The sequence below is a fragment of the Oncorhynchus tshawytscha genome, unplaced genomic scaffold (assembly GCF_018296145.1).
Source record: "Oncorhynchus tshawytscha isolate Ot180627B unplaced genomic scaffold, Otsh_v2.0 Un_contig_8015_pilon_pilon, whole genome shotgun sequence".
In the NCBI taxonomy this organism is placed as follows: domain Eukaryota; kingdom Metazoa; phylum Chordata; class Actinopteri; order Salmoniformes; family Salmonidae; genus Oncorhynchus; species Oncorhynchus tshawytscha.
The window spans coordinates 100,585-128,118 of record NW_024609251.1 but is presented as its reverse complement, the minus strand read 5'-3'; the positions used below and the strand labels follow the sequence as shown (position 1 = coordinate 128,118).

The window sequence follows — 27,534 nt, the reverse complement described above, 5'->3', positions numbered from 1 at the left end:
TATTCTTATTGTGCTACTTTTTATTTTAGCCTACTTGGTAAATATTTTCTTCTTCTTGAACTGCACTGTTGGTTAAGAGCTTGTCAGTCAGCATTTCACGGTACAAGTCTACACTTGTTGTATTCAAGCATGTGACAAATAGTTTGATTTGATTTGTATAGCCACGCACATTGTTTACAATGTTGACCCACTGAAGGACCAAGCACACAAACACCCGGTAGAGTAAGTTCCAATGTAATTTTATTAAATTTTGCAATATGTCCCCCCTCTCGACTATATACCAAGAATTGGTCAGTCTGATTTATTAGACAAGAGATAGAAGTCAAAGTTCACCCACTTTGCATACCCCACCCTGAGACATCCATGTCTTCATCTGGAAAAGATCAATGGTTGAGTTGGATCTTTTGAAAACTTACAAACTATTTCACCATTTTTAAGACAAAGAAATTGTTTTGTTTTTACCTTTAACATAAATAGACCCAAAACACACAAGCTCTATTGATATTAAACTCAACTGTATATCTATTTCGATGAAGAAGACATGGATGTCTCATGGTAGGAGGAGTATGGAACACCTGAAAGTACATAAAAGAATAATACACTTGGGAGAAAAGCCATACCACTGTTCAGACTGTGGTAAGGAATTTAACCCGATTAGATGGCCTGAAACAACATGAGAGAATACACTCTGGAGAGGGGCCTCACCACTGCTCTCAGTGTGGAAAGAGTTTTAGCTGGTTAGGAGCCTAAAAATACACGAGAAAACACATACAGGGGGAGAAGCCTTACCACTGCTCTCAGTGTGGAAAGAGATTTTCCCAGTTAGGGCATCTAAAAGGGCATAAGAGAACGCACACCGGAGAGAAGCCTTACCACTGCTCCCAGTGTGGGAAGAGATTTTACCCAGTTAGGCAACCTAAAAAAATCATGAGCTAATACACTCTGTATATAAGCCTTACCACTGCTCTCAGTGTGAACATACATTTTTCTCATTAGATTCTCTGAGAAAACATGAGATAACACACTCTGATGAGAAACCTTTCCATTGTTCCCAGTGTGGCAAGAATTTTTTTACATTAGGGTCCCTGAAGGAACATGAGCGAACACACACAGCAGAGAAACCTTACCATTGTTCTAAGTGTGTAAAGACTTTTTCCTCATCAAAATACCTTAAAGAACATAAAAGAATACACTCTGGAGTGAAACCTTACCACTGCCCCCAGTGTGAAAAAGTTTTGCCCGACCGAGGGACCTGAAATATCACGAGAGGACACACACAGGAGAGAAGCCTTACCGCTGCTCTCAGTGTGGAAAGACATTTTTTTTATCAGGACATCTGAAAAGACATGAGCTAACACACTCTGTTGAGAAGCCTTTCCACTGCTTCCAGTGTGGGAAGGATTTCACCCAGTCAAGATACCTGAAAAAACATGAGCTAACACACTCTGTAGAGAAGCCTTTCCACTGTTCTCGATGTGAAAAGAGTTTTAAGAATTTATGGAACATGAAAGTGCACGAGCAAAGACACACAGAGGAGAAGCCTCCCACTGTGGGATGAAATGTACATGGTTTCATCAACCGAAAGAGCATGAATGAATCTCTCACTCCGGAGAGAGATGTCCGAAGCCATTATTTATACTGTGTAATTTAATCATTTTTTACATTTGTGTACCTTTTACCATCCATATGAATTCGAACCTGTCTATGCATACAGGAAACAATTATTTCCTTCACCACCGTTCAAAACGGAACTGTGTGGACAAACCTGGACGTTCTTTAAAAGAACGTTGGTCATTTTTAGAATGTTGGGACATGGTTTGAATGTTTATCAGGAAACACACAAAAGTGCTCCCTGTTGGCTGATATCTTTGACTGAGAACGGGTTTGTCATTATGCCACATTAATAAAATAAAGATGGCTCTTCTAAAAGCCTACTTCACACCATGATGTTTCAGCATTGTCTATCTCCGTGAAAAGTTCTGTGTTCACCTGCCACATGCGACATAAACACACAGTGTGCTTGAGTAAGATCAATATCCATCTTCATAATACAGATAGCATGTAGCCTGAGCTAGAATGTGAAGCTAACTAGTTTGCTAGCTTTATACAGTTTAAGAGAGTAGATCTAGCTAGCTTTATACAGTATAAGCCAGAGTAGATCTAGCTAGCTTTATACAGTATAAGCCAGAGTAGATCTAGCTAGCTTTATACAGTATAAGTGTGAAGGGCCTCTCCTAGGTTTGAGTATGTCTAGATAGATCTAGCTCTCTCTCTCTCCAGACATAGTCAAACCTAGGAGAGGCCCTCATATATAGAACACAACCCCTCTGATGGTTCTGGTCATGGTTGGGGTCAAACAGGGTTCAAACCGACCTTCAGACCCTCAAAAGCCACCCCTAGAATATTGCTGTGATGTTTAAACTTTATTTGTAGATGTAGAACTTGAAATAGAATTGACTTTAGATTTTTTAAAGATTGATCTTAGACTAAAATGTTGTTTAAAAACAAAGCCTTTTATGATTCAGGACTCTTGGTGTGTAACCCCTCCCTCACCTGCTGCTTTTAGTTGCTCCTCCCAAGTCTTTGTCTTTATTTGTATATATTGAATAAAGGTGGACTCAGAGTGCAGCCTTGTCTCGCTCCCCAATTAATTTCTAAACTTTGAATAAAGTTGGACAAAGACTGCAACCTTGTCTCGCTTCCAAATGAATTTCAAAATGTTGATTAAAGTTGGTCTCAGACTGCAGCTTTGTCTCGCTCCCCAATTAATTTATATATATTGAATAAAGTTGGACAAAGACTGCAACCTTGTCTTGCTTCCCAATTAATTTCAAAATGTTGAATAAAGTTGGCCTCAGACTGCAGCCTTGTCTCTTGTCTTGAGAAGACATACCACTGCTCTCGTTGTGGAAAGACATGGACCTGAAATCAGAGAGAAAAGAGAGGCTGTGTTTTGACTTTTGTTTTTGACTGAGAATTTGTGTTTTTGTCATGAAATATAAATGTATATATAAAATAATACTCACCACTAGGCCTACATTTGTGTTTCTTTTTTCATCTCGAAGCATGGTCATGTGATAGGGGCAGTATTACTGTATATATGGTCATATCGCAAATCTGATTTAATCAAATTAAATGTGTATTTGGTTTTGATATAAATGTTGATCGAATGGATAAACCTTTGGATGTTAATTTTATGATGTAAATTAAGAAATAGAAAAATATCTTTTGGATATCTGTATAATTCTACTATATTAATCCGAATGGTACAGTCATGTGATAGGGGCAGTAATACTGTATTAATCCGAAGGGTACAGTCATGTGATAGGGGCAGTATACAGTAGTACTGTATTAATCCCCAAGGGTACAGTCATGTGATAGGAGCAGTAATACTGTATTAATCCCCAAGGGTACAGTCATGTGATAGGGGCAGTATATAGTAGTACTGTATTAATCCCCAAGGGTACAGTCATGTGATAGGGGCAGTAATACTGTATTAATCCCCAAGGGTACAGTCATGTGATAGGGGCAGTATACAGTAGTACTGTATTAATCCCCAAGGGTACAGTCATGTGATGGGGGCAGTATATAGTATTACTGTATTAATCCCCAAGGGTACAGTCATGTGATAGGAGCAGTAATACTGTATTAATCCCCAAGGGTACAGTCATGTAATAGGGGCAGTGTAACGGTTTTCTAGTGGTGATGAAGGAGAGTCGGACCAAACTGCAGCGTGTCGATTGAGATTCATGTTTAATAAAATAAAGAAACACGAACACTACACAAAACAATAAACGTAATCGAAACCGAAACAGCCTATCTAGTGCAAACTAACCGAGAGTACACATAGGACACTAAGGACAATCACCCACGACAAACTCAAAGAATATGGCTGCCTAAATATGGTTCCCAATCAGAGACAACGATACGCACCTGCCTCTGATTGAGAACCATTCCAGACAGCCATAGACTTTGCTAGATAACCCACTAAGCTACAATCCCAATACCACCACCAAAACCCCAAGACAAACACACCACAATTACAAAAACCCCATGCCACACCCTGGCCTGACCAAATACATAAAGTTAAACACAAAATACTTTGACCAGGGCGTGACAGGCAGTATATAGTAGTACTGTATTAATCCCCAAGGGTACAGTCATGTGATAGGGGCAGTAATACTGTATTAATCCCCAAGGGTACAGTCATGTGATAGGGGCAGTAATACTGTATTAATCCCGAGGGTACAGTCATGTGATGGGGGCAGTAATACTGTATTAATCCCGAGGGTACAGTCATGTGATAGGGGCAGTAATACTGTATTAATCCCGAGGGTACAGTCATGTGATGGGGGCAGTAATACTATATTAATCCCGAGGGTACAGTCGTGTGATGGGGGCAGTAATACTGTATTAATCCCGAGGGTACAGTCATGTGATGGGGGCAGTAATACTATATTAATCCCGAGGGTACAGTCGTGTGATAGGGGCAGTATATAGTAATACTGTATTAATCCCGAGGGTACAGTCATGTGATAGTGGCAGTATATAGTAATACTGTATTAATCCCGAGGGTATTGTCATGTGATGGGGGCAGTAATACTATATTAATCCCGAGGGTACAGTCGTGTGATGGGGGCAGTAATACTATATTAATCCCGAGGGTACAGTCATGTGATAGGGGCAGTAATACTGTATTAATCCCGAGGGTACAGTCATGTGATAGGGGCAGTATATAGTAATACTGTATTAATCCCAAGGGTACAGTCATGTGATAGGGGCAGTATATAGTAATACTGTATTAATCCCGAGGGTACAGTCATGTGATGGGGGCAGTAATACTGTATTAATCCCGAGGGTACAGTCATGTGATAGGGGGTATATAGTAATACTGTATTAATCCCGAGGGTACAGTCATGTGATGGGGTGATAGGGGCAGTAATACTGTATTGGGGGCAGTAATACTGTATTAATCCCGAGGGTACAGTCATGTGATAGGGGCAGTATATAGTAATACTGTATTAATCCCGAGGGTACAGTCGTGTGATGGGGGCAGTAATACTGTATTAATCCCGAGGGTACAGTCATGTGATAGGGGGCAGTAATACTATATTAATCCCGAGGGTACAGTCGTGTGATGGGGGCAGTAATACTATATTAATCCCGAGGGTACAGTCGTGTGATAGGGGGTACATTAACCAAAAAAGGGAGAGAACCACTGAGCTCAGGGACCAGGCTCAGTCTGTCATGCTAGCAGTTCTGTTGTTGGTCCAGGCTCTTTGTTGTCCAAAGGGTGTTGGTGGAGCTGGGTGATGAAGGGTGTTGGTGGAGCTGGGTGCTAAAGGGTGTTGGTGGAGCTGGGTGATGAAGAGTGTTGGTGGAGCTGGGTGCTAAAGGGTGTTGGTGGAGCTGGGTGATGAAGGGTGTTGGTGGAGCTGGGTGATGAAGAGTGTTGGTGGAGCTGGGTGCTAAAGGGTGTTGGTGGAGCTGGGTGATGAAGGGTGTTGGTGGAGCTGGGTGATGAAGAGTGTTGGTGGAGCTGGGTGATGAAGGGTGTTGGTGGAGCTGGGTGATGAAGAGTGTTGGTGGAGCTGGGTGATGAAGGGTGTTGGTGGAGCTGGGTGATGAAGAGTGTTGGTGGAGCTGGGTGTCTGAGAAAGAAGAAAGAGAATATCTGTTATTAAACATTGTGTTTTTGTCTTTGTCATTTCTGACCTAATCAGATTAAAATTTTCTCTTTATTTTGCTTGTAAAGTGGGTTTATTTGCGGAGAATCTCAGTCCTTTTACATAGCATTGGTGGTTCAGTGGGAGAGTTCTCGCCTGCCACGCTGGAGGCCGGGGTTCCTTTCCCAGTCAATGCGCTAACTGAATTCTGAGTTTTTGATTGGAAATAATCTATTTGTATGTTTTGCCTGGAAAGTTATGGTGGCTAGTGTTTGTATAAGATATAAACTGAACGTTTTAATAGCTTGTCTGGTTCAAATTGATAGAAGGGATAAATTAAATGTTTTTAATAGATTGTTTAGGTTAAATTGATAGACTAATTCTTTCAACTTAAAATAATAACGAAGCGAGTTTTGATGCAAGACGATGTCTGTTCACTAAATTATCTGCTGGAATAATGTATTGAGAATTGAGTCGTATTTAAATTACTGTATCAATAGAGAAGACCGTTACCTAAGTTAAAGAAATTCTGAATAATAGCGGAGAGATGATGGCGATAGGAAGTGATTACCGAAATGATTTTCATTCTTATAGATTGACTGACGCATGTTGTGATTTTGGCGCTGCGTGTGTTATTTTTAAAGAAATAGGATACATAAGTGTGGAGAGCAGAGAGAAGAGGAAGTTATAAAGTTTGGGTTTTAAATCTTACATAGAGGTAAGGAAAAACGTTGAAATGGGAGGGGTTATATATTTCTGCCCAATGGGAAAAAAGGAATAGGATAAGTTGAGCTGGAAAAACGTTGAAATGGGAGGGGTTATATATTTCTGCCCAATGGGAAAAAAGGAATAGGATAAGTTGAGCTGGAAAAACGTTGAAATGGGAGGGGTTATATATTTCTGCCCAATGGGGAAAAAGGAATAGGATAAGTTGAGCTGAAAGTAAGGAAGAGAGTTGCTCTGTTTGCTACTAATTATCAGGGTAAGTTGCTAGAGGCAGGTAGATTGTTGTAGAATAACGTACATTTGCGTTATTAGTTTGAATATACAATAACCTTACTGAAATTGTGTTGTAGGAAAACCCTCAAACGGATCACTAATACCTTTGACCTTACACAGCTAGTTAAAGGGCCAACCAGGGTGACTTGTTGCTCTAAAACACAGATTGATTTGGTGTTCAGTAATAAACCAGAGAGAGTGACTAAATCATTCAATATGGTTACTGGGCTGTCTGATCATAATCTGACACTTATAGCCAGAAAGCTGTCTAAGAGCAGGTTTAACCTCTCTACTGTTAGAAAGCCGGATCAACTCAGAATACCTAAGAGTGAATTAAACTATTTTGAAAGATCAATTAAGGGAATAAACTGGAATGATCTCTTGTCCTATACAGACGTGGAAGCTGATAGTCAGGTTTTTCTATCCACAATCCAGACTACAATAAATGGCTTCCTAAAGAAAATCAAATCCAAACCTGGCCAAAAGAGCACTCTTCCTTGGCTAAATGGAGAAATCTGGAAATTGATGAAAGAACGAGATTATGCTCTAAAAATAGCCCTAAAATCTAAATTAGAGCATGACAGACGTAGGTTTACCATGTTGAGAAATAAGGTGATGAAAGAAATCAGACAGGCCAAGGCAAACTTTTTTATTAACATAATCGGTGAAGCAAAGGGAAATTCTAAACGGATCTGGGAGAATCTAAAAAACAGGGAAAGACCATAGTAACACTGCAAAAAGACTAGAAATCATGGTGAATAACAATCTAACACAGGATGCAGTCGAAATAGCAATAGCCTTCAATTCCTACTTTATTGACTCTGTCAGGGTACTGACACAGAACCCCTCCACTGGTTTCTTGGGCTCAGTGCTAGTGAATGACACTCAACCTGTCTTCATCATAATGGAGGTTTCTGAGTCAAAGGTGAACAAGGTGATTAGCTCACTAAAGAACTCTAAAGCCAAAGATGTGTTTGGGATGGACTCTAACTTTCTTAAAAACTACACAGAGTCACTCATTGGCCCCATTACTAAGGTCACCAACACATCTATTGGTCTCGGTGTGTTTCCAAGGGTATGGAAGTCGGCCATAATAACGGCCATCTTTAAATCAGGCGACCCTGCTAACGTGAGTAACTACAGGCCCATTAGTATACTACCTGTGGTGTCAAAGGTTGTTGAAAAGTGTGTAGCAGAACAACTGATTGCCCACCTCAACAACAGCCCCTTCACATTACACTCCATGCAGTTTGGCTTCAGAGCGAAACACTCCACAGAAACGGCCAACTGCTTTCTTCTGGAAAATGTGAAGTCCAAGATGGACAAAGGGGTGCTGTTGGGGCTGTGTTTCTGGACCTAAGGAAGGCTTTTGATACTGTTAACCATGAGATTCTCATCACAAAATTGTCCAAGTTCAACTTTTCCCCTGATGCCTTGAGATGGATGAAATCATACCTTGAAGGCAGAACTCAGTGTGTCAGAGTGAGCAATGAGCTGTCGCCCACTCGTAGCTATGATGTGGGCGTGCCCCAAGGGTCAATACTGGGGCCCCTCCTGTTCAGCCTGTACATTAATGATCTACCTTCTGTCTGTACTGGGTCTGAAGTTCAAATGTATGCAGATGATACAGTGATATATGTGCATGCAAAGAGCAAACAACAAGCTGCACAAGAACTCACTACTGTAATGGTCCAGGTTACAAAGTGGCTTAGTGACTCGTGTTTGCATCTCAATGTGAAAAAAAACTGTTTGCATGTTCTTCACAAAGAGGGCAACAGATGCTACTGAGCCAGATGTCTATGTGTCTGGGGAGAAGCTCCAGGTGGTATCCGATTTTAAGTACCTTGGCATCATACTTGATTCCAACCTCTCTTTTAAAAAGCATGTGAAAAAGGTAATTCAAATAACCAAGTTCAACCTAGCTAATTTCCGATTTATACAAAATTGTTTGACTACAGAGGTAGCAAAACTGTACTTCAAATCTATGATACTCCCCCACTTAACATACTGCTTGACTAGTTGGGCCCAAGCTTGCTGTACAACATTAAAACCTATTCAGTCTGTCTACAAACAGGCTCTTAAAGTGCTTGATAGGAAGCCCAATAGCCATCATCATTGTCACATCCTTAGAAAGCATGAGCTCTCGAGTTGGGAAAATCTTGTGCAATACACCGACGCATGTCTTGTATTCAAGATCCTTAATGGCCTGGCTCCCCCTCCACTCAATATTTTTGTTAAACAGAAAACCCAGACATATGGCAGCAGATCCACAAGGTCTGCCATGAGAGGTGACTGTATAGTTCCCCTAAGGAAAAGCACCTTTAGTAAATCTGCATTCTCTGTGAGAGCTTCCCATGTCTGGAATACACTGCCATCAGACACACATAACTGCACCACCTATCACACTTTCACAAAATGCTTGAAGACATGGCTAAAGGTCAATCAGATTTGTGAACATGGTCCCTAGCTGTGTGTTGCCGCTCTCCATGTTGTCTGTTGTCTGTAGCTTGTGAGGTGTGGAAACACTCTGTTGCTTTTATGAATTTTGTCATGTTGCTTTTTGTCCTATGTTGCTCTGTCTGTATGCTACGTCTTGCTTGTTCTATGTTGCTATTGTCTATATTGTAATTGTTTTTAATAACCTGCCCAGGGACTGCGGTTGAAAATTAGCCGGCTGGCTAAAACCGGCACTTTTACTGAAACGTTGATTAATGTGCACTGTCCTTGTAAAAATAAAAAATAAACTCAAACTCAAACTCATTGTTTTGACCGTTGTTTAAGTACACTCTTTTCTGTACTTCTGGCAGTACAATGTGGATTGGGCTTTATTTGGCTGTAAGAAAGGAGATCTGAATGTTTGAATTGTAAAACATTGTGAGATTCTGATGGTTATTGATTCTTGGGTTGATTGTTTAAGTAACACCAGTTCATTTGAGCAGGAAAGTTCATGTAGTCTAACATTATAGTATGTTTCCATTAGGTGGAACAATGTCAGGTCATTAAAGGTGATTACTGGTTGAGTAGTTTGAGAGCCTGTTGGCAGAAGACTGAATGGGTATGAATGTTGAAAAGCAAGCTTGGGCCAAACTAGTAAACTAGTATGTTAAATGGGGGAGTATCATAGATTTTAATTATAGTGTTGTTGCCGCTATAGTCAAAACAATTGCATATGTTTTGGGAAATTAGGTTGAATTTGGTTATTTGAGTTCCTTTTTTATTTGCTTTTTAAAAGAGAGGTTGGAAGCACCACCAGGAGCTGATGCCTTGGTACTTAACATCAGATACCACCAGGAGCTGATGCCTTGGTACTTAAAATCAGATACCACCGGGAGCTGATGCCTTGGCACTTAAAATCAGATACCACCAGGAGCTGATGCCTTGGCACTAAAATCAGATACCACCAGGAGCTGATGCCTTGGTACTTAAAATCAGATACCACCAGGAGCTGATGCCTTGGTACTTAACATCAGATACCACCAGGAGCTGATGCCTTGGTACTTAACATCAGATACCACCAGGAGCTGATGCCTTGGTACTTAAAATCAGATACCACCAGGAGCTGATGCCTTGGTACTTAACATCAGATACCACCAGGAGCTGATGCCTTGGTACTTAACATCAGATACCACCAGGAGCTGATGCCTTGGTACTTAAAATCAGATACCACCAGGAGCTGATGCCTTGGTACTTAACATCAGATACCACCAGGAGCTGATGCCTTGGTACTTAAAATCAGATACCACCAGGAGCTGATGCCTTGGTACTTAACATCAGATACCACCAGGAGCTGATGCCTTGGTACTTAAAATCAGATACCACCAGGAGCTGATGCCTTGGTACTTAAAATCAGATACCACCAGGAGCTGATGCCTTGGCACTTAAAATCAGATACCACCAGGAGCTGATGCCTTGGCACTTAAAATCAGATACCACCAGGAGCTGATGCCTTGGTACTTAAAATCAGATACCACCAGGAGCTGATGCCTTGGCACTTAAAATCAGATACCACCAGGAGCTGATGCCTTGGCACTTAACATCAGATACCACCAGGAGCTGATGCCTTGGCACTTAAAATCAGATACCACCAGGAGCTGATGCCTTGGCACTTAAAATCAGATACCACCAGGAGCTGATGCCTTGGCACTTAAAATCAGATACCACCAGGAGCTGATGCCTTGGCACTTAAAATCAGATACCACCAGGAGCTGATGCCTTGGCACTTAAAATCAGATACCACCAGGAGCTGATGCCTTGGCACTTAAAATCAGATACCACCAGGAGCTGATGCCTTGGCACTTAAAATCAGATACCACCGGGAGCTGATGCCTTGGCACTTAAAATCAGATACCACCAGGAGCTGATGCCTTGGCACTTAAAATCAGATACCACCAGGAGCTGATGCCTTGGCACTTAAAATCAGATACCACCAGGAGCTGATGCCTTGGCACTTAAAATCAGATACCACCAGGAGCTTTTTCCATCAGTAGTTGTTTTTTGAGGAACATGCAGACTGTGTTTTATTTTGAGATGTAAACATGAGTCTCTGAGCAATTTTGTCATCTGAACCATTATAATAGTGAGTTCTTGTGTAGTTTGTTATTTGCATGAATTTATCACTGTATCATCTGCATACATTGGAACTTCAGACCCTGTACAGACTAAAGGAAGATCATTAATGGACGTGCTGAACAGTATTGACCTTTGGGGAATGAAAGCTTTGTGGATATGTGTGGGGGGAAGAAAAGTTTGTTTTGATTTTTACGCTGATGAGACAGCGCCAACTTTTGAAAGATTTTAGATTTGTTTAAAAAATCAGGATCGTTTTTACAAAATTTATATCAACAGGTTGAAATTATTAGATTGCTGATTAAAGAGGTTTGTTTATTTTTATATAGTTTGTTTTAAGAGTTGATTTAACTTAATTAAACATTGTATTCGGATGTGTTTCAGTAGGATTCTTTCTTCCGGGACGGATGGAAATGATCTACATATGTAAGTTGAAGGAGCCATGGGAGAACATGTCTACATTTTTATTAAATGTCTGGGATTAAATTACTAATTTCTTACGCTGACAAATGTACTATGTTTGCGACAGAGGAAAAAGTATTTAGATAGTAAGGATAGTAAGGATAATAGTAAGGATAGTAAGGATAATAGTAAGGATAGTAAGGATAATTGTAAGGACAGTAAGGATAATTGTAAGGATAGTATTGATAATAGTAAGGATAGTAAGGATAATTGTAAGGATAGTAAGGATAATAGTAAGGATAGTAAGGATAATAGTAAGGATAGTAAGGATAATTGTACAGTAAGGATAATTGTAAGGATAGTAAGGATAATTGTAAGGATAGTAAGGATAATAGTAAGGATAGTAAGGATAATTGTAAGGATAGTAAGGATAATAGTAAGGATAGTAAGGATAATTGTAAGGACAGTAAGGATAATTGTAAGGATAGTAAGGATAATAGTAAGGATAGTAAGGATAATTGTAAGGATAGTAAGGATAATAGTAAGGATAGTAAGGATAATAGTAAGGATAGTAAGGATAATTGTAAGGACAGTAAGGATAATTGTAAGGATAGTAAGGATAATAGTAAGGATAGTAAGGATAATAGTAAGGATAGTAAGGATAATAGTAAGGACAGTAAGGATAATTGTAAGGACAGTAAGGATAATTGTAAGGATAGTAAGGATAATAGTAAGGATAGTAAGGATAATTGTAAGGACAGTAAGGATAATTGTAAGGATAGTAAGGATAATAGTAAGGATAGTAAGGATAATTGTAAGGATAGTAAGGATAATAGTAAGGATAGTAAGGATAATAGTAAGGATAGTAAGGATAATAGTAAGGATAGTAAGGATAATAGTAAGGATAGTAAGGATAATAGTAAGGATAGTAAGGATAATAGTAAGGATAGTAAGGCTAATAGTAAGGATAGTAAGGATAATAGTAAGGATAGTAAGATAATAGTAAGGATAATCGTAAGGATGGTAAGGATAATTGTAAGGATAGTAAGGATAATAGTAAGGATAGTAAGGATAATTGTAAGGATAGTAAGGATAATAGTAAGGATAGTAAGGATAATTGTAAGGACAGTAAGGATAATTGTAAGGATAGTAAGGATAATAGTAAGGATAGTAAGGATAATTGTAAGGATAGTAAGGATAATAGTAAGGATAGTAAGGATAATAGTAAGGATAGTAAGGATAATTGTAAGGACAGTAAGGATAATTGTAAGGATAGTAAGGATAATAGTAAGGATAGTAAGGATAATAGTAAGGATAGTAAGGATAATAGTAAGGACAGTAAGGATAATTGTAAGGATAGTAAGGATAATAGTAAGGATAGTAAGGATAATAGTAAGGATAGTAAGGATAATTGTAAGGACAGTAAGGATAATTGTAAGGATAGTATTGATAATAGTAAGGATAGTAAGGATAATTGTAAGGACAGTAAGGATAATTGTAAGGATAGTATTGATAATAGTAAGGATAGTAAGGATAATTGTAAGGATAGTAAGGATAATAGTAAGGATAGTAAGGATAATAGTAAGGATAGTAAGGATAATAGTAAGGATAGTAAGGATAATAGTAAGGATAGTAAGGCTAATAGTAAGGATAGTAAGGATAATAGTAAGGATAATCGTAAGGATGGTAAGGATAATTGTAAGGATAGTAAGGATAATTGTATCTAAGGGTAACATGTTCAATTAAGCACACATATACATTGATGCTGATTAAAACTTATGATTAATGATTTGAGTTCCAGTGGAATTATCATTAGGTTTGGTTTATAGTTCACTTTTGAGTTTCTGAATCGATGTCGTGTAATGAATACTAACTAAGTGTTTTGTGTTTTCTCCAGGAAAATGTGTATTTCATTGTCTCTCTTTGGAATGTTTCCAGGGACTATACTCTTGGGGAGAGTGAGTGAGATTGAGGCCATAAACTACCACATTGAAAAGGGCCTGGAAGTTTTTGTTTTAGTGAAAAGGTATCTAAAAGGGGCACTCACCACATGGGATTTTAATGAGTTTTTATTTTAATGAGTTTTTATTTTCTGAGTTTTAATTGCACACGCTAATTCTTTTGATAAAGGAATGTTCTGGGAACCTGGGATACAACATGTTGGAACTATTTGACTATTGTTTGCAATGTGTCTAATATAGTGAACAACACTGCTTTGAAGGGCTTTGTATGACCTATGACCTTCTGATGACCTTCCGTTGTGGCTTGATCACCCGCATTGGAAAGCCATTTGGATAATGAATTCATGGTCATTTGTAATACTGCTTTCAAGATAATTTGTGTAATTGGTAAATATGTTTCTTAGCCATATGTGTAATTTGGACCACTGTGAAGAGGGAGTAGGTCTAACTTCTTGATCCTGGGCTCTACGATGGAGTTGACAGTGAGATGGGGAGTATAAACCAATTTAAAAGAATAGTTTCAATAGAATGTGTTGATATTCTCTGTGAAATATGTTTAGATATGTGTATTAAGAATAATTGGCAAAAGTAATAATTTATCATGTAGTTAATGAACTGAACTAAACTGTTGTTCTGATCTGTTTTTTCGAGGTTATCATGAAAAGTGAAAATCTGTAGTTCTGCCCCTGAACAAGGCAGTTAACCCACCGTTCCTAGGCCGTTATTGAAAATAAGAATGTGTTCTTAACTGGCTTGCCTACTAAAATAAAGTATTATTATTTTTTTTTTAAATTTAATTGGCAAAAATTGCCCAAAAATACAGATTTCGGATTGTTATGAAAACTTGAAATCGGCCCTAATTAATCAGTCCATTCAGACTGTCTGGACCCAGGTCATCAATAGGATGGTGGTACTCACCAGATCAGACTGTCTGGACCCAGGTCATCAATAGGATGGTGGTACTCACCAGATCAGACTGTCTGGACCCAGGTCATCAATAGGATGGTGGTACTCACCAGTCAGTGGGACCCAGGTCATCAATCACCAGGATGTGAGTTGAGATAACAGTAGTGGAGATGGGTAGAGATAACATAGTGGACTGGGTAGAGATAACATAGTGGACTGGGTAGAGATAACATAGTGGACTGGGTAGAGATAACATAGTGGACTGGTATGTAATATGCCATTTTTTGTTATTTAGTGGATTGGGTTACTAGTCCAACGCTCTAACCACTAGGCTACCCTGCTGCCCCATGAATGAGGAAAGCTAAATGATTCTTGCAGTATTGAATGAGGAAAGCTAAATGATTCTTGCAGTATTGAATGAGTACAGATAAATGACTGAAGACAGCTTGCTAGTACACTTTCAATAATGTGCAGTCTGCAATATGACTGGCAGTATGGTCGTGTGTGATGTAACGTCAGGTAGGTATGAATGTATCAGTGGAGGCTCCTCAGAGGAGAAAGGGGAGGGCGATCCTCAGTGAAATTCATTTTAAAAAACAACATGTTTCACATTAAAGTTATCATTTTTAGATTAAAAAAAATATACACTAAATATATATTCACGTCACCAAATAATTGATTAAAACACACTGTTTTGCAATGATGGTCTACAGTAGCCTCAACAGCACTCTGTAGGGTAGCACCATGGTGTTGCCGCAGGACAGCTAGTTTCCGTCCTCTGGGTACATTGACTTCAATACAAAACCCAGGAGGCTCATGGTTCTCAAGCCCTTCCATAGACTTACACAGTAATTATGACAACTTCTGGAGGACATCCTCCAACCTATTAGAGCTCTTGCAGCATGAACTGACATGTTGTCCACTCAATGATAGGATCAGAGAATGAATCTAGTACTGAAAGCAAAAGCTACATCTAGCTAGCACTGCAGTGCATCAAACGTGGTGAGTAGCTGACTCAAAGAGAGAGAGGACAATAGTTTAGCAGTTTTGAACAAATTCATTTCTTTAAAAATGAAGAAGAGAGAGAGAGAGAGCTATATTTTGTTGTATTTTTTTCACTTTCACTTAGCCTCTACAACTATACCCAGAAAATGTATACCAATTATAGCACCACCCAAAAGGGAACTTTAGAGACTGGTAGGGCAAAGAGGCATTTGCTCTACACAGGGAGAACCCCATGTGCCACTGCTTCATTTGGCTGCTCACTTCAATAGCCCATATGCCACTGGGTGAGATCATTTTTCATTGTTTTTGGGCAGATGCGTCTTGGCCGATTTAGCTCGGGAATATGCTACAATCGGCAATCTGTCTCCTAATCCTGTCTAATGGGCAGGTCAGCCCTGGAGGGAAGAATTGGCTGTAAGAAGTAAGAAAGAACATAGCATCTGATTGTTTTTAAATTACTTCTTATGACATGGTTTGCCAGAATAAACGATGTCGTGGAGATTTTTCCAATCTGCGTTACCCACTCCAGTCAGCAGATGGCGACGTGCGTCTTTCAGGTGATGCTTCTTGCGTGACGTATAATCTAGTGGACGGAACTGGAGGCTTCTTCAACAGCGACAAAAAGCTTCTGATTCAACCAACGCGGTGGTTTCCTGGCGAACATAAAACCGAACACACTATTCTTGTGTGTATTAATGTCAGTGTTTGCTTGTTAAATTAAATGCGCCAATTTGTTAAATTGAGAACGTTACTGCACTCGGCTAATCGCTAATGCTAGCTAGCTAACATCACGACCATGAGCTCACTAAGAAATATGGAGAAAGAGAAAGAAGCTCTAGGGCTGAACATCATCGTAAAAGAAGAAGAGGAGACTGTCACATTAGAAGAAGAAGAGGTGGATATTACAGTGAAAGAAGAGAAAGAACCTTTTGGAGTAAAAGAGGAAGAAGATGAGATAGGTTTCAGAATCGAAAAGGAGGAAGATGCCAAAACATTAAAAGAAGAAAATGTAGTGAAAGAAGAGAAAGAACCTCTTGGAGTAAAAGAGGAAGAGGAGGCTATCTCAATTAAAGAGGAGGAAGACGTTTTGGGAGTGAAAGAGGAGGAGACTGAAGATCAGATTACCACCAGTGAGTACTGTCTTAAAAACAGGGACACTATGTAGTTCTTGAACTAATGTGGGGTTTTAAATGCCTCTTGTAAGACTCTGTGATTGCAATAGAAGATCATAAGTTTACCATCGGTTTGATGTTCTCATACACATAGGAGAGAGACATGACTATTGTGGATCCTCTGGGGAGCCTCAACAACATCCTGATGCTGATGAAGCAGAGAAGAGTCTCTCCAGATCAGAACACCAGATGGTACAGCTTGGTCTGGTCTAGCATACAGCTTGCTCTCTCTGGGTCTGGGTTTCTGTAAAGCACTTTATGACGATAGTGACATCAGCATCCATAATGATGTGCATCTGTGTACCCTCTTTATGGTTACCAGGACAACGCTAGCCCTTCCACCCTCCCGGAGTCCATGTGTCGTGTCTCTCCTGGTAGCACCTTACTGCTGGGTATGAAGAGGTTGTCTGTGCTGCTGGTGGATTGCAGGAAAACAACGGGGCTGAGTGGAACTGTGAGAGGAGGAGAACAGAAGAAAGGATCGGATTTGACTCATCAAAGTAAGTGATGTAGCTTAGTTTGTACAAATACAATAGATCTGCCCACTGGTATCTGTTACCAGGACAACCAGCAGAGTTCTGTTGGTTCTGGGATCGAACCCGGGTCTGTAGTGACACCTTAAGCACTGTGATGCAGTGCTTTAGACCGCTGTGCCACTCAGGTGGCAGCTCCTTTGTTTGGCTGACGTTGAGGGACCGATTGTTTAGCTGGCACCCCGCTCGTTGTCCTCAGGGGCTCCACGGCATCTCTGAGCGGGACAACATGTATTTTAGCTCATCCGGTAGTCATGGTTTCTGCGACGTGACTTTCTTTTTTTGTATTCTGTATCCCACTACCACATGGACAGACTGACTACTACCACTACTACCACATGGACAGACTGACTACTACTACTACCACTACTGGACAGACTGACTACTACCACTACTACCACATGGACAGACTGACTACTACCACTACTACCACATGGACAGACTGACTACTACCACTACTACCACATGGACAGACTGACTACTACCACCACATGGACAGACTGACTACTACCACAGACTGACTACTACCACTACTACCACATGGACAGACTGACTACTACCACTACTACCACATGGACAGACTGACTACTACCACCACATGGACAGACTGACTACTACCACTACATGGACAGACTGACTACTACCACTACTACCCACATGGACAGACTGACTACTACCACAGACTGACTACTACACACTGGACAGACTGACTACTACCACTACTACCACATGGACAGACTGACTACTACCACTACTACCACATGGACAGACTGACATGGACAGACTGACTACTACCACTACTCCACATGGACAGACTGACTACTACACTACTACCACATGGACAGACTGACTACTACCACTACTACCACATGGACAGACTGACTACTACCACTACTACCACATGGACAGACTGACTACTATCACTACTACCTACATGGACAGACTGACTACTACACTACTACCACATGGACAGACTGACTACTACCACTACCACATGGACAGACTGACTACTACCACTACTACCACATGGACAGACTGACTACTACCACTACTACCACATGGACAGACTGACTACTACCACATGGACTACTACTACATGGACAGACTGACTACTACCTACATGGACAGACTGACTACTACTACTACCACATGGACAGACTGACTACTACCCACATGGACAGACTGACTACTACCACTACTACCACATGGACAGACTGACTACTACCACTACTACCACATGGACAGACTGACTACTACCACATGGACTACTACACATGGACAGACTGACTACTACCACTACTACCACATGGACAGACTGACTACTACCACTACTACCACATGGACAGACTGACTACTATCACTACTACCACATGGACAGACTGACTACTACCACATGGACTACCACATGGACAGACTGACTACTACCACTACTACCACATGGACAGACTGACTACTACCACTACTACCACATGGACAGACTGACTACTACCACTACTACCACATGGACAGACTGACTACTACCACTACTACCACATGGACAGACTGACTACTACCACTACTACCACATGGACAGACTGACTACTACCACTACTACCACATGGACAGACTGACTACTACCACTACTACCACATGGACAGACTGACTACTACCACTACTACCACATGGACAGACTGACTACTACCACATGGACAGACTACTACTACACATGGACAGACTGACTACTACCACTACTACCACAGACTGACTACAGACTGACTACTACCACTACAGACTACCACATGGACAGACTGACTACTACCACTACTACCACATGGACAGACTGACTACTATCACGTGGACAGACTGACTTCTATCACTACTACCACATGGACAGACTGACTACTAACACTACTACCACATGGACAGACTGACTACTACCACATGGACAGACTGACTACTATCACTACTACCACATGGACAGACTGACTACTATCACTACTACCACATGGACAGACTGACTACTACCACTACTACCACATGGACAGACTGACTACTATCACTACTACCACATGGACAGACTGACTACTACCACTACTACCACATGGACAGACTGACTACTATCACTACTACCACATGGACAGACTGACTACTACCACATGGACAGACTGACTACTATCACTACTACCACATGGACAGACTGACTACTATCACTACTACCACATGGACAGACTGACTACTACCACATACTACTACACATGGACAGACTGACTACTACCACATGGACAGACTGACTACTACACATGGACAGACTGACTACTACACTACTACCACATGGACAGACTGACTACTACCACAGACTGACTACCACATGGACAGACTGACTACTACCACATGGACAGACTACCACCACATGGACAGACTGACTACTACCACATGGACAGACTGACTACTATGGGACAGACTGACTGACTACTACACTACTACCACATGGACAGACTGACTACTATCACCACTACCACATGGACAGACTGACTACTACCACTACTACCACATGGACAGACTGACTACTATCACTACTACCACATGGACAGACTGACTACTACCACTACTACCACATGGACAGACTGACTACTATCACTACTACCACATGGACAGACTGACTACTACCACTACTACCACATGGACAGACTGACTACTACCACTACTACCACATGGACAGACTGACTACTACCACATGGACAGACTGACTACTATCACTACTACCACATGGACAGACTGACTACTACCACTACTACCACATGGACAGACTGACTACTATCACTACTACCACATGGACAGACTGACTACTACCACATGGACAGACTGACTACTACCACTACTACCACATGGACAGACTGACTACTACCACTACTACCACATGGACAGACTGACTACTACCACTACTACCACATGGACAGACTGACTACTACCACAGACTGACTACTACCACATGGACAGACTGACTACTATCACCACTACCACATGGACAGACTGACTACTACCACTACTACCACATGGACAGACTGACTACTATCACTACTACCATGGACAGACTGACTACTACCACAACTACCACGTGGACAGACTGACTACTATTACCACTACCACATGGACAGACTGACAACTATCACAACTACCACATGGACAGACTGACTACTATCACTACTACCACATGGACAGACTGACTACTACACACTGGGACAGACTGACTACTATCACTACTACCACATGGACAGACTGACTACTACCACTACTACCACATGGACAGACTGACTACTACACTACTACCACATGGACAGACTGACTACTACCACATGGACAGACTGGACAGACTGACTACTACCACTACTACTACACATGGACAGACTGACTACTACCACAGACTACTACCACATGGACAGACTGACTACTACAGACTGACTACTACCCACATGGACAGACTGACTACTACCACATGGACTACTGACTACATGGACAGACTGACTACTACACACCACATGGACAGACTGACTACTACCACTACTACCACATGGACAGACTGACTACTACCACATGGACAGACTGACTACTACCACATGGACAGACTACTACTACCACATGGACAGACTGACTACTACACTACTACCACATGGACAGACTGACTACTACCACTACTACCACATGGACAGACTGACTACTATCACTACTACCACATGGACAGACTGACTACTACAGACACTACTACCACATGGACAGACTGACTACTACATGGACAGACTGACTACTACCACTACTACCACAGACAGACTGACTACTACACTACTACCACATGGACAGACTGACTACTATCACTACTACCACATGGACAGACTGACTACTACAGACTGACTACTACCACTACACATGGACAGACTGACTACTACCACTACTACCACATGGACAGACTGACTACTACCACAGACTACTACTACACATGGACAGACTGACTACTACTACTACACATGGACAGACTGACTACTACCACTACTGGACAGACTGACTACTACACTACTACCACATGGACAGACTGGACTACTATCACTACTACCACATGGACAGACTGACTACTACCACTACTACCACATGGACAGACTGACTACTACCACACTACAGACTGACTACTACCCACATGGACAGACTGACTACTATCACTGGACTACTACCACATGGACAGACTGACTACTATCACTACTACCACATGGACAGACTGACTACTACATGGACAGACTCACTGCTACCACATGGACAGACTGACTACTATCACTACTACATGGACAGACTGACTACTATCACTCTACCACATGGACAGACTGACTACTACCACTACTACCACATGGACAGACTGACTACTACACTACACCACATGGACAGACTGACTACTACCACTACTACCACATGGACAGACTGACTACTACCACTACTACCACATGGACAGACTGACTACTACCACTACTACCACATGGACAGACTGACTACTACACTACTACCACATGGACAGACTGACTACTACACACTACTACCACATGGACAGACTGACTACTACCACTACTACCACATGGACAGACTGACTACTACACTACTACACATGGACAGACTGACTACTACCACTACTACCACATGGACAGACTGACTACTACCACATGGACAGACTGACTACTACCACATGGACAGACTGACTACTACCACATGGACAGACTGACTACTACCACATGGACAGACTGACTACTACCACACCACATGGACAGACTGACTACTACCCTACCATGGACAGACTGACTACTATCACTACTACCACATGGACAGACTGACTACTATCACTACTACCACATGGACAGACTGACTACTATCACATACCATGGACAGACTGACTACTACCAGACTACTACTGGACTGACTACTACCACATGGACAGACTGACTACTACTACCACATGGACAGACTGACTACTACCACTATGGACAGACTGACTACTACCACTACTACCACATGGACAGACTGACTACTACCACATGGACAGACTGACTACTACCACATGGACAGACTGACTACTATCACTACTACCACATGGACAGACTGACTACTATCACTACTACCACATGGACAGACTGACTACTACCACATGGACAGACTGACTACACACTGGACAGACTGACTACTACACTACTACCACATGGACAGACTGACTACTATCACTACTACCACATGGACAGACTGACTACTACCACTACTACCACATGGACAGACTGACTATCACTACTACCACATGGACAGACTGACTACTACACTACTACCACATGGACAGACTGACAGACTGACTACTACCACATGGACAGACTGACTACTACCACATGGACAGACTGACTACTATGGACAGACTGACTACTATCACTACTACCACATGGACAGACTGACTACTACCACATGGACACTACCACATGGACAGACTGACTACTACCACTACTACCACATGGACAGACTGACTACTACCACATGGACAGACTGACTGACTACCACATACTACAGACTGACTACTACCACATGGACAGACTGACTACTACCACTACTACCACGTGGACAGACTGACTACTACCACTGACTACTACCACATGGACAGACTGACTACTATCACTACTACCACATGGACAGACTGACTACTATCACTACTACACATGGACAGACTGACTACTACACTGCTACCACATGGACAGACTGACTACTACCACATGGACAGACTGACTACTACCACATGGACAGACTACTACCACAGACTACTACTACACGTGGACAGACTGACTACTACTACCACATGGACAGACTGACACTACTACACATGGACAGACTGACTACTACACTACTAGGACAGACTGAACTACCACATGGACAGACTGACTACTATCACTACTACCACATGGACAGACTAACTACTATCACTACTACCACATGGACAGACTGACTACTACCACATGGACAGACTGACTACTATCACTACTACCACATGGACAGACTGACTACTATCACATGGACAGACTGACTACTATCACTACTACCACATGGACAGACTGACTACTATCACTACTACCACATGGACAGACTGACTACTACCACATGGACAGACTGACTACTACCACATGGACAGACTGACTACTATCACTACTACCACATGGACAGACTGACTACTATCACTACTACCACGTTTACAGACTGACTACTATCACAACTACCACGTGGACAGACTGACCGCTACCCCAGACTGACTACTACCACATGGACAGACTGACTACTACCACATGGACAGACTGACTACTACTACCACATGGACAGACTGACTACTACCACAGACTGACTACTACCACATGGACAGACTGACTACTACCACATGGACAGACTGACTACTATCACTACTACCACATGGACAGACTGACTACTACCACAGACAGACTACTACCACATGGACAGACTGACTACTATCACCACTACCACATGGACAGACTGACTACTACCACATGGACAGACTGACTACTATCACTACTACCACATGGACAGACTGACTACTACTACCACATGGACACTGACTACTACCACATGGACAGACTGACTACTACCACTACTACCACATGGACAGACTGACTACTATCACTACTACCACATGGACAGACTGACTACTATCACTACTACCACATGGACAGACTGACTACTATCACAGACTGACTACTATACCACATGGACAGACTGACTACTACCACATGGACAGACTGACTACTACACATGGACAGACTGACTACTACTGGACAGACTACCACACATGGACAGACTGACTACTATCACCACTACCACATGGACAGACTGACTACACTACTACCACATGGACAGACTGACTACTACCACATGGACAGACTGACTACTACCACTACTGGACAGACTGACTACTACACACCACATGGACAGACTGACTACTATCACTACCACATGGACAGACTGACTACTACCACCACATGGACAGACTGACTACTACAGACTGACTACTACCACATGGACAGACTGACTACTACTACTACCACATGGACAGACTGACTACTACACACATGGACAGACTGACTACTACCACTACTACCACATGACAGACTGACTACTATCACTACTACCACATGGACAGACTGACTACTATCACACTACTACACCACATGGACAGACTGACTACTACCATGGACAGACTGACTACTACCACATGGACAGACTGACTACTACCACTACTACCACATGGACAGACTGACTACTATCACTACCACATGGACAGACTGACTACTACACTGGACAGACTGACTACTACCACACTACTACCACATGGACAGACTGACTACTACTCACTACTACCACATGGACAGACTGACTACTACCACATGGACAGACTGACTACTATCACATGGACAGACTGACTACTATCACTTCTACCACATGGACAGACTGACTACTACCACATGGACAGACTGACTACTACCACATGGACAGACTGACTACTATCACTCCTACCACATGGACAGACTGACTACTACACAGACTGACTACGCTACCACGGACAGACTGACTACACATGGACAGACTGACTACTACCACATGGACAGACTGACTACTACCACATGGACAGACTGACTACTACCACTACTGGGACAGACTGACTACTACACTACTACCACATGGACAGACTGACTACTATCACTACTACCACATGGACAGACTGACTACTATCACTGGACACTACTACCACTACTGGGACAGACTGACTACTCTCCTTCATGGACCACATGAGACCCCAGACTGAACCACATGGACAGACTGACTACTACACACTACCACATGGACAGACTGACTACATCCCCCTCTTCACATGGACAGACTGACTACTACCACAGACTACTATCCACATGGACAGACTGACTACTACTATCACTACTACCACATGGACAGACTGACTACAGACTGACTACACATGGACAGACTGACTACTACCACATGGACAGACTACTACCACATGGACAGACTGACTACTACCACATGGACAGACTGACTACTACTACACATGGACAGACTGACTACTACCACATGGACAGACTGACTACTACACATGGACAGACTGACTGGACAGACTGACTACTACCACATGGACAGACTGACTACTACCACATGGACAGGACAGACTGACTACTATCACTACTACCACATGGACAGACTGACTACTATCACTACTACCACATGGACAGACTGACTACTACCACATCACACTACTACCACATGGGACAGACTGACTGCTACCACCAGACTGGACTACTACCACATGGACAGACTGACTACTACCACATGGACAGACTGACTACTACCACATGGACAGACTGACTACTATCACTACCACATGGACAGACTGACTACTATCACCACATGGACAGACTGACCACTACCCCATGGACAGACTGACTACTATCACTACTACCACATGGACAGACTGACTACTATCACTACTACCACATGGACAGACTGACTACTATCACTACTACCACATGGACAGACTGGACAGACTGACTACTACCTACCACATGGACAGACACTACTACCACATGGACAGACTGACTACTACCACTACTACTACATGGACAGACTGACTACTATCACTACTACCACATGGACAGACTGACTACTATCACTACTACCACATGGACAGACTACTACCACATGGACATGGACAGACTGACTACTACCACATGGACAGACTGACTACTACTCACATACCACAGACTGACTACACTACTACCACATGGACAGACTGACTACTACCACACACAGACTGACTACTATCACATGGACAGACTGACTACTATCACTACTACCACATGGACAGACTGACTACTACCACATGGACAGACTGACTACTACCACATGGACAGACTGACTACTACCACTGACTACCACATGGACAGACTGACTACTATCACAGACTACCACCACATGGACAGACTGACTACTACCAGACTGACTACTACCACATGGACAGACTGACTACTACCACTACTGGACAGACTGACTACTACCACATGGACAGACTGACTACTATCACTACTACCACATGGACAGACTGACTACTATCACAGACTACCACATGGACAGACTGACTACTACCACATGGACAGACTGACTACTATCACATGGACAGACTGACTACTATCACTACTACCACATGGACAGACTGACTACTATCACTACTACCACATGGACAGACTGACTACTGTCACTTCTACCACGTTTACAGACTGACTACTATCACAACTACCACGTGGACAGACTGACTGCTACCCCAGACTGACTACTACCACATGGACAGACTGACTACTATCACTACTACCACATGGACAGACTGACTACTATCACTACTACCACATGGACAGACTGACTACTATCACTACTACCACATGGACAGACTGACTACTCTCACTACTACCACATGGACAGACTGACTACTACCACTACTACCACATGGACAGACTGACTACTAGACACTACTACCACATGGACAGACTGACTACTATCACTACTACCACATGGACAGACTGACTACTATCACTGGACAGACTGACCTACATGGACAGACTGACTACTATCACTACAGACATGGACTACTACTACTATCATGGACAGACTGACTACTACTCACGGGGACAGACTGACTACTATCACAGACTACTACAGACTGACTACTACCACATGGACAGACTGACTACTATCACTTCTACCACATGGACAGACTGACTACTACCACATGGACAGACTGACTACTACCACATGGACAGACTGACTACTATCACTCCTACCACATGGACAGACTGACTACTACCACAGACTGACTACTATCACGGGGACAGACTGACTACTATCACGTAGACAGACTGACCACTACCACATGGACAGACTAACTACTATCACTACTACCACGTGGTGACTACTATCACTACTACCACATGGACAGACTGACTACTACCACAGACTGACTGCTACCACATGGACAGACTGACTACTACCACATGGACAGACTGACTACTACCACATGGACAGACTGACCACTACCCCATGGACAGACTGACTACTATCACTACTACCACATGGACAGACTGACTACTACCACATGGACAGACTAACTACTATCACTACTACCACATGGACAGACTGACTACTATCACTTCTACCACGTTTACAGACTGACTGCTACCCCAGACTGACTACTACCACATGGACAGACTGACTACTA

General features: G+C 42.2%; 1 protein-coding gene across 1 annotated transcript in view; it reads left to right on the top strand.

Moving 5' to 3' along the window:
- Positions 1-15,853: 15,853 nt before the first annotated feature.
- Positions 15,854-27,534, top strand: part of LOC121844482 (zinc finger protein 436-like) — a 29,871-nt gene continuing 18,190 nt past the window's right edge. The window contains exons 1-3 of the mRNA XM_042314627.1: positions 15,854-16,635; positions 16,772-16,869; positions 17,000-17,177. Coding sequence (XP_042170561.1) covers positions 16,302-16,635; positions 16,772-16,869; positions 17,000-17,177 — 610 coding nt within the window. The 5' untranslated portion in view covers positions 15,854-16,301. The remainder of the gene's footprint in view (positions 16,636-16,771; positions 16,870-16,999; positions 17,178-27,534) is intronic.